This window comes from Lactuca serriola, chromosome 2 (assembly GCF_051521515.1).
Source record: "Lactuca serriola cultivar US96UC23 chromosome 2, Lser_US96UC23_V15, whole genome shotgun sequence".
NCBI classification, from domain to species: Eukaryota; Viridiplantae; Streptophyta; class Magnoliopsida; order Asterales; family Asteraceae; genus Lactuca; species Lactuca serriola.
In genome coordinates this window covers 84227197-84242569 of record NC_136409.1, presented here as the reverse complement: position 1 = coordinate 84242569, position 15373 = coordinate 84227197, and the positions used below count along the sequence as shown (strand labels likewise).

The 15373-nt window shown below is 33.8% G+C and overlaps 2 protein-coding genes across 4 annotated transcripts; one reads left to right on the top strand and one right to left on the bottom strand.

Moving 5' to 3' along the window:
- Window positions 1-3639: 3639 nt before the first annotated feature.
- On the top strand, window positions 3640-6680 carry LOC145086471 (uncharacterized). Of its 2 annotated transcripts, none has more exons than XM_079024232.1 (5): window positions 3640-3802; window positions 4098-4285; window positions 4369-4445; window positions 4766-4991; window positions 6033-6680. In XM_079024232.1, the coding sequence occupies exons 2-5, from the start codon at window positions 4226-4228 to the stop codon at window positions 6504-6506; spliced, it is 837 nt and encodes a 278-aa protein (XP_078880358.1). In that variant the 5' UTR covers window positions 3640-3802; window positions 4098-4225; the 3' UTR covers window positions 6507-6680. The 2 variants fall into 2 exon arrangements, with proteins under 2 accessions (XP_078880358.1, XP_078880359.1); XM_079024233.1 differs by having other exon boundaries at window positions 3640-3811.
- Window positions 6681-8909: 2229 nt separating this feature from the next.
- SMG7 (Telomerase activating protein Est1) lies at window positions 8910-14700 on the bottom strand. 2 transcript variants are annotated; one of them, XM_079024231.1, is made up of 8 exons: window positions 14473-14700; window positions 13514-13625; window positions 12808-13407; window positions 12595-12717; window positions 12235-12452; window positions 9673-11294; window positions 9427-9579; window positions 8910-9346 (listed from the first exon to the last, which is right to left on the bottom strand). In XM_079024231.1, exons 2-6 carry the CDS (start codon window positions 13580-13582, stop codon window positions 9692-9694), a joined length of 2613 nt encoding a protein of 870 aa, XP_078880357.1. In that variant the 5' UTR covers window positions 13583-13625; window positions 14473-14700; the 3' UTR covers window positions 8910-9346; window positions 9427-9579; window positions 9673-9691. The 2 variants fall into 2 exon arrangements, with proteins under 2 accessions (XP_078880357.1, XP_078880356.1); XM_079024230.1 differs by having other exon boundaries at window positions 8910-9328.
- Between the last annotated feature and the right edge of the window lie 673 nt (window positions 14701-15373).

Sequence of the window (15373 nt, the reverse complement as noted above, 5' to 3'; positions counted from 1 at the left end):
CTTTAACGGATTGATTCGGTTTTACGCGATTAAAGAAAACCAGTGTTTTACTGTCTGTTTTCTTAAAATTGTCGTATCTTTTGCATACGAACTCTGTTTTGAACGTTCTTTATATTTTCGGAAATAGGGGAACATGTACTATAAGGTTTTAATGTTTGCCTTGTTCAAAACTGCTTAATACAAAATTTCAGTTTTTCAGTCATATTACTAAGGTTACGGTTTATCCTATTTGATTCGTTTGAGATTTTATACATTTGGAGGTATGATATCATTAGGTATCATATAATAGTTAAAATGAACTTATTTATTTTAATTAAGATGCACTAAAACTTAATAAGTCAAGTTACAACGAGATTCGCGGTGAATTGGTTGTCTACAATATTGGCAATAAATTTTGGGATGTCACAGGCGGTGCCTGATAACTGACATATTTATTCCGAGCGGGACTCGATGTCATGTGGGGCCTGATGAGGGGTAGGTCCATTTATATGTTTTATATATATGGTATGTGGTATTTTGGAGAACTTACTAAGCTTTGTGCTTACTGTTTTCAATTTATGTTTTAGGTACTTATGGTGCAAAGGGAAGAGTCTGTGATGATTACAGTGCACACACCACATCCTTCTGCATTTTTATATTACTTTGATGTACTTGGATGATATTGATACACTTTGATTCACCATGGTTTCTATGTTGTTTGGATAATGGTTTTAATTAATTTAAAAATCGAAAATTTTAGTCTGAATTTTTGGAACGTTACACCATGACTCAAAGTATATTGCTTTTAGGGAAAAACAAAGTATATTGCTATAAGAGAAAACACCATTTAGGTTTGGGTTTCCTTTAACATTAAGCCACATATAAAGAACTTTAGGGAGTGTTTTGAGAGCCTTTTGGATGGATCAAAAAAAAAGTCTTATATGTAGAAAATATTACACATGAAATCATTAGAATAGAAAGTAAAAGAAACATGAATTTTTGACACCAAATAGAGGGCAATTGATCTAAAATTCTAACCAATTCTTAAACACCATCAACAACATACAAGGGAATGTTTTTGGAAGAATTTTGACAGCCAAAAACATCCAAGAACACATATAATATGAGTAAGATTCGGCTATACATGGAGCCAAAATAATTATAGTGAATGTGAGAGGTTAATCAAACCATCGGGAAGCAATTCAACTAGTGATTCTTACCAAAACACTAACAATTGAATCTAAATCACATGAGGAAGAAGAAAATGGAGAAACATACCAAGAATGAAGGTTAATTTCGACATCAATTGTTACCCCGAATCAAACTTGTCGATCCTTCCTTCTCTTGCCTCACGATCATGTTTTTTTTCCTTGCTTCCTATTCGACGTTGCCTTCATCTTTCTCAATCTCCCGTATCGTTCCTTTCTGTTATGTTGTTATAACAACCCAAGAGTAAAGGAACAGAACTCAAGAAGCGTGCGTATTGGCCAGTGGAAAACGAAAACAAAGAAATCATAAAATCCGTCGATCGACTTGCCTGGAAGCGTTTTGGATGAATTTTGCTATGTGTTCCCTAAGCTCTCGGTCTTGCACCCTCCCTACCCCAACCCTAGTCTTCTAATAAAATTAAGATTCATTTAATGACACTTCAAAGTTCAAACCCTCACTTCATTTTTACCTTTAATTCTTTATATCTACTATATGCTCCCACAAATCCATTTAATTACATATATTCCTTTTAAATATTGATTAATCATTTTAAATATATTAAATAGCACCTTTTTTATTATATTATTCCATTTTAATACTCTTAAATCAAATTAGCTTTACAACAACTAATTCTCGAGCAACGGAAAGCTAACATTGTTTACAGAAAGATTTTCGGGTCATTACATACCGGCTGGTGCCAACATGAACCCCATCAAGAATTGGCAACCCATCATTGAAAATTTTCACTCTAAACTCGGGTCGTTACATACCGGTTGGTGCCAACATGAACCTCGGCAAGAACTGGCAACCTGTCATTGAAAATTTTCACTCTAAGCTCTCTATGTAGAAATCTAAGAGCTTATCATTTAGCAGGAGGTTAACTCTCATAATGGCGGTCCTCGATAATCTCCCTGCCCATTATATCTCCCTTTTAAAAGCTCCATTGGGGGTAATGGAATATTTAGAGAAGATCCGACATAGATTCCTATGGGGAGGGAGCGATACCAAGTCTAAAATCTATTGGGTCTCGTGGGACAAAGTCACAACCCCAAAAGAATAAGGAGGTCTTAGGGTAGGGTGAATCCGCACATTTAAAATCTCTCTTACTGCCAAATGGTGGTGGAAATTAATGTTGGAACCTCCATCCCATTGGAGCTGTGTCGTTGGTGGAATTCACAACATTGCTAGGAGAGCGTATGATCAGATGGCAAAGAAAACAATTACGTGCTTATGGAACAATATCGTTGGATCTACATCTGATTTACAGAAGATTGGGATTAACTTTTGTAATGTATCGAAAAAGACTGTTGAGTCGGGGAACAACACACTGTTTTGGCAAGATGAATGGTGGGGAGGCATTAAACTTAAAAACTTATTCTTAGATTATACCGATTAGAGAGTCGAAAGAATTGTTTGGTTCTGAGAGAGTTACATCCAACGGGTTAGTATGAGAGTAGACGGTTGATGTGTTGGCCTCATCGGGGAATGAAAGCATTATGCAAATGGTTGCACACATTATTTTGTTTATTCCCTCCAATGCTCCTGATGTGTGGAGTTGTGACATTGTCGATGATGGATCCTTCATAGTTGCTGCTCTTAGGAGAAAAATGGACGCTTATGCCCTTACTACTGTTTTTGGTAAACCGATTGTATGGATGAATGAGGTTCCATTAAAAGTGTTGTGCTTAATATGGAGGGAGAAATGGGGAAGAATACCCTCGACTGCGGCTCTTGCCTCAAGGGGGTTAATGTAAACCCCACAAATTATGGACATTGCTCTAGTGTGTTAGAAGATGCAAATCATATTCTAATTAGTTGTGATTTCACCAAAATCACTAGAGATTGGATTACGAGGTGGTGCAGTGTCACAATTGGGTCCATTTGCCACCATAGTGGAATTGTTTGATTCCGCAACCTCATGGGGACGGTACCCAAAAAAGAGGAAGCTACGTGTGATCATTTGTATGGTTCGCTGTGGAGATTGTGGAAGGCACGTAATGAACGGTTTTTTGAGCAAGTAAAAGTTTCAACAACTATAGTGGCTGATAAAATACAATCAATGGTGTTTCTATGGATTAAATGTAGGGGCTCATTAGAAAATTTCAGGTAGTGCGGCTGGAGCTCGTCTCCTTTTGTTTGTTTGTTATTGTATTCTTTTCACTTTTCCCTCTATACTTTATTTGACTCATCTAGCTTCTTGCTAGGTGTTGCCCGGATAAAAAGAAAAGATATTGTATTTCAGAGATAAATCTGGTTGAATAGTCTCTTTCATCTTTCAACTTCATGGCTAAGAGGGTGTTTGATATTCCTTTTGAAATGACTTTTTGGACTTTTGAAAAAATAATAAACTTACATAAATTTTTACTGAAAAAATAAACTTACATAAATTTTTAATATTTGATTCCTTGAAAACCTAACATTTTCCGTCATAAATCTTAATCTTAAAAATAAAAATAAAACTGAGAGCAATCCATTTTAGAGATCCCGCCCTTTTCTTCTCCCATCCTCACCACCAGAAGATACACCGTGGAGCCTCTGCCCTCGACGGCTCCACCAGATGACCAGAAGACCCGTCACAGCCGCTTTTCACTCTCAGGGGATAGTCTCGTAAGAGGTAACAGAGGTCGGAGTTTTTGTATTCTAAGTGATTCGTACAAATAATAAGTCGATACTTCTCTGCTTTACTAATTTGCGTTTTTAATTGATTATTGATCAACTAGGGTTCAAAATAATGGGATTCTTGATATGTTTCTTGTTTACAGTGTAATTTATGGTACAATTAACAAAACGAAACATATTACATACCAATCTTCTAATAATCTTATTTTAATTCCGAAAAAGCAATTTTCATTTATGAAATTAGTTAATTTAGTCTCTTCTTAACCCTTTTGGTGTAATTTTATGTGCAGGATTGCAGGTTCCAAATCTTTACTTAACATGCTTATTATATATGAGTGTTTTTGTTTTATGGGGCTATAATTCAATTTTCATAATTCCTGCCAAGACAAAAACTTGAAATTTGTTGACAGCTGTCATCATGCCGAACCTTTCCAGTGCATCCAAAACCCCCATTTCTTCATCGAACTATAATAAATCAGTAGGTTTACGCTTCGCATCTATTTGTTAACAAATTCATATGAAAATCTTTGGTTTCTAATGAACTTTTAATGATCTTTGCAGGTTCTTTTGCACAAATGGTGGCTAATAAAGGTTGAAAGTGAGTCAAAATTGGGCATTGGAGGCTACGTTAACAGAGAGTAATGATTTATTTCATACTAAACTCTTATAAATTTCAAAATGTTCAGTTTACCTCTAATGATCAAGTAGAAAACAAAACCCCTATTCAAGTTTAGGGTTTATAATTGTACAGTAACTTTAAATTCTTTACTTTCCTCTTATACTGCAATTCTACAATTTGATCCGACTTTGAGGTTAAAGGATCAGAATAAAGGAAAACAAGGGTAAATCTAGAACACAAAAAGGATGACCTAAGTTCTTTTATTGATCTCAAATTAGGGTTAGATTTTCAAAATTACAAGTGGATTCTAACGGAATTGGAATTGAAAATTCAAATTAGGACATTAGGATCACGTGGAATGCGACTTTTGGGGTCAGCATCAGCATCAGGTGGCAAAAGGTGCAACAACAACAACAACCTCAACACGGAATCCAAAGTTTTCTATTCTGCAGCAATTAGCAAGAGGCTTGATAACAACACTCTTGAAACAGTTGATGGCTTCACAATCACCATTATCGGTTCCATACATAGCTCACGCACCCTATCTTACGGCTTCTCACCTCAGGTATCAGTAATCAATCATCAAATCTTTGTATAGGCTTTTAAGTGTAAGAAATAGCAACCTACTTTTCTTCATTTTTTTTACTACTTTTGTTTCCTTCTATCACAACGTTCTACTTTTCTTCATTCGATAGATTCTTTAAATCATGATGCCCTGATAAGGTAAAAAAAATGAAAGTACTCAACTTATATAACAATATATGTAATCTAGTCGGATAAGATATATTTAGCACTCACCTCACCTATGTGAGGCCTCATTTCTTTGTAATGCATTTTTTAGGGCTAGATGTAAGAACTAGCAATGTACTTTCATATATTTATCTGAAACAACATTTTTTTTTGTTTTACAACATTGTTCTTCCATTTTTTAAAGCTCTGGACTTTGAAAATCTATCAATGAATATTGGTTTGTATTTATATATATTATTTTTTTGAGTAAATTACACGAATGGTCCCTATGGTTTGGGGTAATTTGCGCGTTTCCCTAACTTATATTTTTAACTCGGAAGGTCCCTACTGTTTCTTTTTATTATGCACTTGGTCCCTACTGTTTGTTTTTCTTACGCGCTTGGTCCTTGTATTACCTAAAAAGACTATTATTTAAATAGGAAAAAATAGTGGGGTTGGTAAAGTAAGGTGAGTGGGGTGGGGTTGGGAGTGTGTTTATTTAAATAAATTAAAAACTCAATGGAAAAATAGTCTTTTTAGGTAAGACAAGGACCAAATGCATAACAAAAATAAACAATAGGGACCTTCTGAGTTAAAAAAATAAGTTAGGACCAAACACGCAAATTACCGTAAACCATAGGGACCATTCGTGTAATTTACTCTTTATTTTTAGTACGATAATGTAATAGAAAGAAACGAAAAAAAAAAAATCAATGAAAGTACATTACTATGTTGTGCATTTAACCAAATTTTAAATTGTACTCAAATTACATTCTTATATTTGTGTAATATAGCATCATGCTTTCAAATTTTCACCTTCTGTTACAACTTTGTACTGTAATTTATAATATTATTAACGCATTGTACTTTGAAACAGGTTTGTGATCATTTCCTTTCAGGATTTCCATTTAACTGGGAAGGGTACTTTGGTAATTTTTCCCATGAAAAATGTGAAAGATCGTTGCCCTTATCGTTCAATGATCTCCCGGTAACTCGGGCACGCGATATATTAATGTCAACTGCCCAAGAATCCGAAGCTTGTGCTTTTACAAGTATGATTCTTAAAGACATCCTGAAACAAACAGAACTTGATCATAAACAAGATGGTAGTTCTTTGAAGATAATGGAAGAAGATTGTGGAAATTCTAGAGAAACAGAAGCTGCCCGTGTTTCATCTCGGGCAGAAACTTTGCCCGAGTCTCCTTCTGATACTTTTTCTAGCCTTTCAGATATTAAAGGTGAGAAATGTAACAAAACTAGAGTGTTGGGAAGTAAATGGATGCCATTGAGAACACATGAAGGATATCCTCTAAGATCCAAGAGATTAAAGAAAAGCAACGAGACTGATTGATCTTTGATCAAATGGTTGTGTATTAGTTTATATGTTGAAGAACAAGAACCGATAAGTAGATTTTTTTTTATGTTTTTTTAAATGTGTTGATCTTGTAGTGGCCTATTGGGTATGAATATGATTATGAATGATTGAATTATTCAACTTGAATATACTTATTACAATTTACAACAATCTCTAATGTTATTATGGTACTTACTATTTTTCATTTTAGGAGTTTGTATTGACTAGTGGTAGCGTTGATAAAAAGAAACTTGAGAAATAGACTCTCTTTGAAAGAAAAAAATATATATATTCGGAAAAAGATAAATAGAAAATTTAAGAAATGAAGCTGCTTAAAACAACACTTTTACCTCATAATGCAGGCTTCTAAACAAGCGAAAATGTCATGTATATAAGAAAGTAAAATGCCTTAATAAGAAAAAAATAGAAGTAGATTATTGTAATCGAAAGAAATGAAAGTAGGAAGCTATAATATACAAATAAATAAAAGTATGTTGTTATTTCTTGCATTTAGCCATACTTCTTAATTTTTACTCATTGTGTGGCCAATTTGGCAAATGGCAATTCCTTTACTATTTTTTTAAAACGCCAATTCATTTACTATTGCATATGAAGTTTAGTGATTCCAGGGCTTTTTTTTTTGTGCTTTGAGCTTAAAATATGTTTGAACCCAAACAATGTACGTTCATATGTTTGTGCATTATAGCATCATGGTTTTATTTCTTTATATTACATCATTATACTTTCATTTTTTTAATAGTTATGGTAATCATTTGAACATTGTACTCAATTTAGTATTTTACTTTTATTTTATTTTTCTTACTATAGAACTGAAAGTTGCTTTGTATTTGGATTACAATGACATTGCCTTAGAAGGTAGATTCTTTCAAGTACATCCGGACACGATGTACCAATATCAACTCTATATATCTATATATATATATATATATATATATATATATATATATATATATATATATATATATATATATATATATATATATATATATATATATATATATATATACACACACACACACTTGGTTATAACATGGTTGATAAATTAAAATAACATAGATAATAAATGTAACAAAAATATTTTAAACAAATTTATATAAAGATGTTTATAGAAAATGTAATAATAATAAAAAATAGAGAGAGAACAAAATGAATGCTATACAAGATTATTTATAATTGATTATTTCTTTTTATCAAAGATCAAGTAATTGATTATCAAATATTTTGAATTTCAAAATATTATTTTATCAAATATTTTGAATTTCAAAATCTCTATTAATAATGCTAATTTTAAGGGATGTAAAATAATTTAAATTTAAATATAAAATCATAAAAAAAATAAATAAAAAAAAAAAAAGACATGTGTCATTTTTAGAGAGTGAGAAAAAAAATAAAAAAATAAAAAAATGACAAGTGGCACACAAACTATTCTTTTAGTTTTTTGGTTGATGAATTTCATTGATTGTTTTCGGTTTCAATTTTATCGATGATCACGTTTAAGAAAGGGATGGCTCATATTGTGATACAAAGGAGGATAATGGTATTGGACCCCTAGCCCTATTTGTTTGTTGTCAATGAAGAGCTTGAAAACAGTGATAAAGACACTTCGGAGGACAATATTCACGTAATCCTTTCTTATTCGAATTTGTGAGGTTTAAGTTAGAAGTAGGTAACGCATGCGGATGATGAAACAGTAAATACAGTCTCATGATATCAGTCTCATGATAACACATCTAGTGAAAGAAACATCACAACAAAGAAGACCCAAGTACAAAATGGAAGAAAATTAGGCCACATTTAGGTGAAAGGTACTCTTCAGCTAAGGAGTTGAAGTTTTGTTTAACAATTTTTTAAGTTACTAATAGATTCCTTCTAAGGTTTGTTAAATCTGATGCAAATAGGATTCAAGTTAGTAGGTATGACCATAAGAATCAAGACAGCAAATGCCTTTTAAATTTAATAGGTGTATGTATATCATGTGGTTTATTATTTATACAATCTGCAGACTTTAAAATACAATTTTTTTTTTTTTGCATACTTTTGGTCAATATTAAAACAAACACATTAATCATTACCATTATCATACGACGACAGAAAAATCAACGCACAAAAATCAAAGAAATAAAACTATTACAGAAAACAGTAACAAGAAACAAACTTAAGTATTAAATTGTTGCACGAAAACAATAAAAGTGAAAAGCGTATAACAAAAAAAGACAATTTTATCATATAAAATTAAGGAAATTAAAAAAATAATAATAATAATAATAATAATAATAATAATAATAATAATAATAATAATAATAATAATAATAAAAAAGATGATCGTTTTTATTATATCAAATAACCGGGACCCTGAAAAAATTAATAGACAACAATTACTAAAGCAAATAAAAATTTATTGAGCAACAAACATCATGTGAAATTGTAGTAGTTTGTTCAAAATCCAACAAAAACAAAAGTAAAAACATACCTCTCTCATGTATCAATAAAAAACAAAAACCAAAAAACCAAGATTATTTCTAACATACAGAGAAGCATCAGGGCGAATGGCAGAAGTTGAATATAACAAACATTTATATGTTATGATTTATTATAATATGCTTCCATTGTGATGTTCCACCATTTTCATCTCCAGAGATAAGCCAAAGCCACAAGTGACATTTATACAGATTTTAGGCAGATATGGATATGGATATGCTGACATGGACCACATCCCTCCCCAACCCAAATAACCACAAATGTAGAACTCAACAGTACCAGGTTGTTTCCGACTCCACTGGGAAAGCCACTCACAGTCTCTGTAAATAAGATAAAACCTTAAAAACATATTAATAATAACAACCCAAATCACCCTATTAACAATTTAAGTGATAGTAGTGTAAGAGTTGATGCTCACTTTTTTGGCTGCAAGCATGCCGAGATTGCCAGCACCACCACACTCCAAAATAAAATTTAAGAAAATTGATTTGGTTTAAGTTGGAGTGTGTAACTTCATGTCATGATGATAAAGAAGAGGATCAAATGCCACATCAGAACAATCACGAATGACCTTCACACAACACAGACAAAACAAACTTCATACAAAAATACAAGGGTAAAGAATGTAAAAACTTGAAAGTACAAGGGTCAAAAAGAAAAATACCGTCCCCTGCTCAGAGAAATCACACAAACTGATTGCCTTTCCATGTAGACTGTCCCCCTTGTTGGTCCAATCGGGGAAGGGGAACATACTGCTGTTGAAGTGTTTCACGGTGGTCTGTGGCGGTTTCCGGCCAGTTTTGCTGCCTTGCACCTTCAAACTGAACTTGAACTTGTTTCCCGGGAAACGGAAAACTAGAAGTAGTAGCAACGGATTCATTCATATTCATATTCATATTCATATAGTGGGTCCCGAAATTTACCGGTTGTACCCCTGCCTTCATTGATGATTGCAACTGATACCCATCCAACCAGCTATAATCATCATTCACAGGATTCTGATTCTGATTCTGTCCCACTTGCTTATTACTATTAGGTCTCACAGAGCTAAATCCAGGTGGGGGTCCAAGATGTCTAACGGGTCGACCCGTAGAAACTTTCAAAGAGCTAGTCGGCATATTTGGGAACGTGTTTCGACCCACAATGTAAGGATCTGGTCCAGAAGGAGGGATGATATCGTAATTTACACTGTTTTCACGTATACCCATAACCTGCTGGATTGGAAGTGCAGCATTTGAACTCTGCATTCCGGGTTGACCCGCATGCCCGTTTTCCATTAAGCTTAAACCTTTAAACCCGCCCGTAAGGCTGCCCGGCCACATCGGAGACTGATGATATGGCTGCCCGACTGCATTGTACACCGAAACCGGAACCGCAAACTGAGAAGTAGTAGTAGTACCCGAATCTTTACTTTGCACATTCTCAACCTCCTCTTGAGTGGTCCCTTTTACCAGGGGCATTTCCGTCCGATTATCAATCAAATTTGGCCGAAAAACAATCACTTCATCCTCCTCATCACTTTCCACAGGTGCAGGTGCAGGTGCAGGTGCCTCCTCGTTAATCACCCCATTTGATTTGTTTTCATGTTTCTGTGTTTCAATGCCAATAACAAACTTTTTCATGTTGGGGTCAAACCTGACCTTTTTCCGGTCAACTGTAATCCGGTCAGCAATAACTTTCCCAGCAGCCAGAAGCCGCTTGACACGAGCCGATTTATCACCCGAAACAGAATGCTTCCTTGAAAAATCCAAAAAAGTTTGGGCAGATTGAAGGGGCAAAAATCCTCTGGTTTCAAAATCCTCCCACAATGCAGGCTGATAATCATTTTCCCTCCTCTCTTCATACCTTGTCATATCATTGATTTCAGCAGAGAGAAGTTTATTGAAGAAAGATATGCAGTGGGTCCAAAAGTCATCAGTTTCAGTAATAACATCGGGTCGAGAAGCGAGATATTCCATGGAAATTAGGATTCCGGGAAGTAAGAAGCTTGAGGAAGGATTGGTCAACTGTAGGCATCTTTTCAGGAGTTGACCGATTAGATTGTGAAATGTGATGAGGGCGTTTTTGAGGAGAACTGTGTTTTGGACAATGTCTGCGTATGTTTGACCTTCGGGTCCTCCTTTTACGTTGTTGACTGTGAATATAAGTATGGTGACAAGTATTACGATGAAAAGGGCGTTTTCGGAATTATCTGTGCCAAAGTTTGGCTCGTCTTCTGCTCCGGAAGAAAGAAGGGTTTGTAAAGTGTTGGTGACTAGAGAGAGGATTTCTTCAAATGTCTCCAAGCTGAAATAATATTTCATGTGATTAGTGAATGGAATGAAATCACAGAGTAATGGAATTGGAAAGGTGATGGAATCAGTCATTACATTCCATTATCATGTTTTGTTAGCATATAGGATAAGAATTGTTTTTTATATTATATCTAAATACAATGTATATAGCAAAAAATCTTAACAAAGTATTTGTTTCACCACAAATTAGATGAATAAAATGAGTTCTCCTGCAATTTTTCATTCAATTCCATGATAGAGTAATATATATATATATATATATATATATATATATATATATATATATATATATATATATATATATATATATATAAACCTAAAGTAAGGAGTAAAAATTTAGAAATGGAAGGAATCACATTCCTCCAAAACTGGTTCATTCCATTCCATTAGACAAAACAAACAGATTTTTCCAATTCCGATGGAATGAATCATTCCATTCTTTCCCTGATTTAATCATACCAAACACTACTTAATAGAATAAAAAAAAGGTAATGGAATGAGTGATTACATTCTATTATCAGATCTGGCTATCTTGTAGGAATGGAATTAATTTCATATAGATTTTAATTTAATGCCATTTGTATAGTTTTAACCCCTACTCTATACATTATTTAACTTTAGTTAATGTTGTTTATTTACCACATGAAAAATTAAACAAAGAAAAAGCTCATTAAAACCCAAATAAAATCAAAATGAATAAAATAGCGATTTTTTGAAACAAAATTGTAAGTTAATTAAAACCATTAAACAAAAACCACATAATAAACATGGATTATATATTGCATTTTTTTATGATGTAAAGAAAAAAAAATTCATTCGGTCAAACTACAGAAAGTTCTTTTTATTCCAAATTTCCAATGGAATGAACGATTCCATTCCATTCTGAATTCCATCATACCAAACATTACACCACTGTCTAAGAACATACATACCTTGTGCGTGTGAAAAGAATGCCATTCAATCGAACAAACCGAACACGAAAAGCTTTAAACACTTGGCGAATTTCAGTTGGTTTTTCCACATCAGGGGTAGTATCGGTAATTGGCTCCTTTGATCGGACACCTGGCTCCCCTTTCCCTCTTCCTCTGCCTCTTGTCCTAACAGAAGAAGCTTTTGAATCAACATGCAACTGACTATAACTTTGCCGATTCTGCATGTAAAATAATTGTAAACATAACAAACAACACAAGACATAATGTTGCGAATATGAACAAGTTTTTTATTTTGTTTATTTCCTCTAAAGCCATTTTTGAACAAAATCAAAATCTTTATTTATTTTTGAGAATGCATACCTTCTCAAAGGCTACTATCAAGTTATCCCTTGCAGTGGAGAAGGGATTTTCAGCTGCCAGACTTCGGAAATAACGGTATACAGCCATCAATTCATCTCCTGAATAAGTAGCCAATATAGCAAGCTGCAAAACGTAAAAAAAATAAATATATAATTATATAAATAAACGTACAACTTAATTAAATTAAATCTTTAATGATACTTAATGATTAACCTGATGATGTGGATTCCCACTAGATGGCCAAAGAGAAGCTGCTTGCAAATAGTAACTTGAAGCAGCTGCATAATCACGACTTTTTGATTCACCTTCCCCATAAAGCCCTTTATAGCGTGCAAGATCACCAAGGTATATCAAACAACGATGGCAGGATATCAAACCCTTTTTAACTTCATTAAATTTCTTTCCATCTTTCTCCTTCACATTATGGTTCTCGGGTTCAGGGTAGAATTGTCCAATTGGGAGTCCATATTTGGCCCGAATCTTTAAAATTAGATCATGGTAAAAACCAGTAGCTTCTGAGAGGAAAGTTTTGAATTGCAGACGAATTTTTGAAGCTCGGTCAGGTCGGGCAGCCCCCCCTGCCCTAGATGTGGTTGAATCTGTAGCAGATGCAGCATTGTAATGAGCCCTGAATTCCTCAATCCTTCGGTAATGTAACTGCCATAGAGCAAATTCAATACTGTGCTTCTCAGAAAAGCTATGGTCTTCAAGTATTATTGTTTCAAAATTTTCACGCATTTGTTGCCAAGCATTTGGATCTGATGGCACTCTTGCTTGAGCTGACTTTCGGCGCTTATTTTCCAACTCAATGTTCTAAGATGCAAAGAAAGCAAGTGAGTATTTGAATACATGAATCACATGTTGAATAGAAACAAAAAAAAGAGTAATTGTAATAATCAAAGATCATAGTAATGCTTACTTTGTCAAAAAGACGTTGGGCGAGGTCATGTGATGAAGAAGCAACTGCTTTATCCATCTTCACAATCATAACCTATCAGAACATGCTTGAGGTGGAAGAAATTGTGTTCAACCTGTCAAGACAGATGTATTCATTTCATCATATTCATAACAGCCATGAAAGAAAATATCATAAGCATAGAGATAAGTAGCCAATATCATCACTTTTCTACCTATAAAAGTTCAACCCCTTAAAGGAAAAAAGCACTAAACTAGTAACCATTAACATAGAATAAGGTCAACACAATTTATCACCTACTCCACAAAGCAGAACATGAGAACAAGCATCAAACTTGCCTCCTCAAAGTCATCCGAAAAGAGCATAAGAGCAAGATAAAAATAGCCCAACAACCCTGTGTCTTAAAAACAAACTGACAGATTCCATTAAGAGAAATAAACCCCTCATTACAAAAGTTTTTGCTAAGTCAACCATTGATTATCCACCCCTATTAGTTTACAACTTCTTTTCAATCAAAAAGGCCATGAATATCAATTTGATAGTCGAGACTTCTAATAGTCTAACAAAGACTTCAATATATAAACAAGATCGATGGAAAACTTGTAGCTCTAAAGTACTCGTTGACTCCAATCAAAAGTGCAACTCTTTCGGAAAGATGATAGGAACAGAAAAAGAATTTATCGCCTATGTGTGGTTTTCCATGATGAAAAAGAAATTACTAAATAGAAAATCATAATCGATGAACATTAAACAACCCCTTCTATGCTCACCGTCATAATAACCATCGTTCCTTTGCCTAATATACATAAAAGTAGTCGCACCTTATCGTTAATTACACCTCAAAACAACTGAAGTTGATATTTAAAGTCATAATAGAGAGAATCGATACCTTAATTAGCTAGAAATAAAAAACAAATATGATTCTACTAAAAATTATACAAGAAAACAAACATTAAACTTACCGATACAATCAACCAGATCTGATAGAGATTTTTGCGTGACTGCGAATCAATGTAACATGCAAATTCTTCGTCTCGAATTCACCGACAGAAACACAGAGAAAGTGGGAATAAATCTAGGGTTTGGGTCAATGAGAATTGGATTACACATTTTGACGATGTTGTGTGAATCGCGATAACAAAATTCAATCGGTCGTCTGGGGCTGGGCTAGGTTAGACTGCGCGTTTACCCAACACCATAATAATATCCTAACGCCCCCCCCCCCCCCCCCCCCCCCTCTTTCTTTATTATTTTCTTTTATGAGTAAGTCTAGGAATTAGAGTTGGTCTAAACCCGGATAGGTAGACACGGAATTTGGAAAATTTCGAAACCGATTAACGGGATTTTGTAGGACCGAAAACCGGACATGTATATAAGAACCGATTCTAGTTCGGTTCCGAGTAAAATAGGTCTAGAATCCAAAACCTGTAAACATTAAAGTGGGTCGGGTAGAACCAGGTAAAGTGAGTCTAGAACCGGAAAATAACAAAATTATAATTTAAAACCATATACAAACTCTAAACTATACGTTGCAAAAAACCTCATGATAATCCGACTTCAAATGAATTAGATATATATTTTTTAAATTTCACAAAAATATAAAAATAAAACTGAAAAACATAAAATTCACAGCATTGATATATTGACTTTTGGGGACTTTAAGTCAATGAATATGAAACCAAAAATGATAAAAGTATAGTCTAAAATAATCTACAAACTCTAAAATACATGTTGCGAAAAACCTCATGATAATCCGACTTCAAACGAATTAGATATGCATTTTTAAATTTTCACAAAACATAAAAATAAAGTTGAAAAATAGAAAATTCACAACATTGATATCCCGACTTTGAGAGACTATAA

Excerpts from the sequence above, each read along its gene's own strand:
- LOC145086471 (XM_079024232.1), top strand. The coding sequence starts at position 4,226 with ATGCCGAACCTTTCCAGTGCATCCAAAACCCCCATTTCTTCATCGAAC. Across the intron at positions 4,286-4,368 it reads CATCGAACTATAATAAATCA|GTTCTTTTGCACAAATGGTG; the intron begins GTAGGTTTACGC and ends TGATCTTTGCAG. Across the intron at positions 4,992-6,032 it reads CTTACGGCTTCTCACCTCAG|GTTTGTGATCATTTCCTTTC; the intron begins GTATCAGTAATC and ends ACTTTGAAACAG.
- SMG7 (XM_079024231.1), bottom strand. The coding sequence starts at position 13,582 with ATGATTGTGAAGATGGATAAAGCAGTTGCTTCTTCATCACATGACCTC. Across the intron at positions 13,408-13,513 it reads CCCAACGTCTTTTTGACAAA|AACATTGAGTTGGAAAATAA; the intron begins GTAAGCATTACT and ends TTTGCATCTTAG. Across the intron at positions 12,718-12,807 it reads GTGGGAATCCACATCATCAG|CTTGCTATATTGGCTACTTA; the intron begins GTTAATCATTAA and ends TACGTTTTGCAG.